The following is a 2,295-nucleotide window of genomic DNA, read 5'->3' on the forward strand; positions in this document are numbered from 1 at the left end:
CCCAAATCTATCCGGGGCGTGTCCCAGCTCAGCCACCCCCTGCCCACCAGTGCCTGCGTGTCACAGGGTGGGGGGGTGTCCCCTGGGGTGTCCCCAGGGCGGTGGGACTGCCACTGCCTGTCCCCCGCAGACATCATGGCTGACAAGGAGGGGGTGACGCTGTCGCTAGAGGAGGAGGAGGATGCCGACGTGGCCCTGCCCACCAGTGCCTGCGTGTCACGGGGTGGGGGGGTGTCCCCTGGGGTGTCCCCGGGGTGGTGGGACTGCCACTGCCTGTCCCCCGCAGACATCATGGCTGACAAGGAGGGGGTGACGCTGTCGCTAGAGGAGGAGGAGGATGCCGACGTGGCCCTGGCGTACAAGACGCCAGAGAAGAAGAGCCTGCGGGAGATCCAGGAGCTGGACCCAGGGGATGAGAGCCTGCGGAAGTACAAGCAGGCGCTGCTGGGTGCCATCCCTGCTGCTGTGGGTAAGGCCGGGGGCTGCCCGCTGGGGCTGGGCACCCTGGCACCCCGGCACTCAGTCTGGGTGATGCAGCCTCAGCGGGCGCAGGGAGCTCAGGCATCCCCAGCACCTGTGGGGCAGCCCCAGCAGGGAGGGTGCGTCCCAGCTGGCATCGCCCGTGGGTGCTGCCTGTGCCCCCCACTTGCACGGAGACCCCGGCATCCCCCTGCCGACATGGTAACAGCTGCCCGGGGACCCCGGTTGCCTTGGTTACGGGATCACCGCCGCAGTTTCCATAGGAACGGTTACAAGGGACCAGGAAATTCATTAGGATGACAGAGATGGAGTGAGCAGCCGCGGGGGCCCCGGGGTGGCACAGCTGCCGGTGCCCAGACGGTGCCCCCCACTCCCCGTGACACCCATAGCAGCCACCCCAGCCTGGTGCTGCCCTCCGTGTCTGTGGGGCCTGGGCCAGGCTGGGGGGCTTCACGGGCCCAGCACCCTGGTGTGCTGGCTGATGGGTGCATGACAGCTGGGTGGGGGGAGATATGTGTGTGTGTGTGTGTGTGCAAGCTGGTGAGGTGGGTGCGAACCAGTGGGGTGCATGAGGTGTGCATGATGGCGTGTGTGCAGGCTGACGGGGTGCAAGTGGGGTGGTGGGGGTGCAAGCTGCTGATGGGGTGCAGGTTGGGCTGTTGAGGTGCAATTAGGCCAGCGCCTGCCTCGAGGGATGCCTTTGCCTGCCTCCTCCTCCCCACCCCTTTGGCCCGCTCCCGAGCCAGGGAGCATCGCACCCTGGGAGATACCTGTGGCTGGGCCCTTTTAAACGTGGTCTTACCCCAAAGGCGTTGATGCCAAGGTGGGGGCTGGCCCGCGATGCCCCTGGTCTCCTGCGCCCTGCCTGGGCTGCCCGGCACTTGCTGGCTCCTAACACCCCCGCCATGGGCACCGTGGCCCTTCGTGCCATTACAGGGGGCATGGGCAGCCCCCCAGTGTCGGTGGGCTGGGTGCGCGTGGGTAAGGTCTGTGCCCTGCCGCTTGTCCCTAGATGCCAGCGTGCCCAACGTGCAGGTGACAAAGCTCACCCTGATGTGCGAGCAGGCACCAGGGCCCATCACCATGGACTTGACAGGTGAGCAGTGGGGGCACCGATGGGGGGAGGAGGAGGAAGGGGTGCCAGGCTCATGGGCCATCTCCCCATGCAGGAGACCTGGAGATGCTGCGGGGCCGGGCCTTTGTGCTGAAGGAGGGGGTGGACTACAGGGTGAAGGTGTCCTTCAAGGTGAGATGGGTGCATGGTGCCCGGTGCCCGCCAGCTGGGCTAGGCACTGCCCTGCTACCCTCACACCCCGGGGTCCCAGGCCCATGGGGTCCCTGCTCCCCATGGGTCCTTTTTCCCATGTGTCCCTACCCCACAGGGTCCCTCCTGCCACCCATGGGTTCCCTGCTGCCCCAGGGTCCCTGCCACCCGGGGTCCCTTCTGCCCTGGGGCCTCTGCCCCCCACCCCTCACCCAGAGGGTCCCTGCCCCCTCGGGGGTCCCTGCCCACTCTGGGGTCCCTGCCTTCCTGTGTCCCTGCCACCCTGGGAATCCTTGCTGCCCCCAACACCACTGACACCCCAGGGTCCCTGCTACCCTCTCAGGGTTTCTAGCCACATTGGGTCCCTGCCTTTCCCAGGGGTCCCTGGAGGTCCCTGCCCCTCCCATGGGTCCCTGCCACCCTTGATCCTGCTCAGTGCCCAATCCTGCCCAAGAAGCTCGATCCTGGGGGGGGGTGCAGGATGGAGCTTTAGAGGTGGGTGCCCCCCCAAGGCCAGGGGTCCCCAGGGCAGGGGGCACCAAGCTGTGGGG

The 2,295-nt window shown here is 67.5% G+C and overlaps 1 protein-coding gene across 1 annotated transcript; it reads left to right on the plus strand.

The window, feature by feature from the left end:
• Positions 1 to 225: 225 nt before the first annotated feature.
• ARHGDIG (Rho GDP dissociation inhibitor gamma) lies at positions 226 to 2,237 on the plus strand. The gene is made up of 4 exons (XM_019471624.1): positions 226 to 469; positions 1,493 to 1,576; positions 1,650 to 1,749; positions 2,123 to 2,237. Exons 1-4 carry the CDS (start codon positions 292 to 294, stop codon positions 2,235 to 2,237), a joined length of 477 nt encoding a protein of 158 aa, XP_019327169.1. The 5' UTR covers positions 226 to 291.
• The last annotated feature ends 58 nt before the right edge of the window (positions 2,238 to 2,295 follow it).

This window comes from Aptenodytes forsteri, unplaced genomic scaffold, assembly GCF_000699145.1.
Source record: "Aptenodytes forsteri isolate BGI_AS27 unplaced genomic scaffold, ASM69914v1 Scaffold26, whole genome shotgun sequence".
Lineage (NCBI taxonomy): Eukaryota > Metazoa > Chordata > Aves > Sphenisciformes > Spheniscidae > Aptenodytes > Aptenodytes forsteri.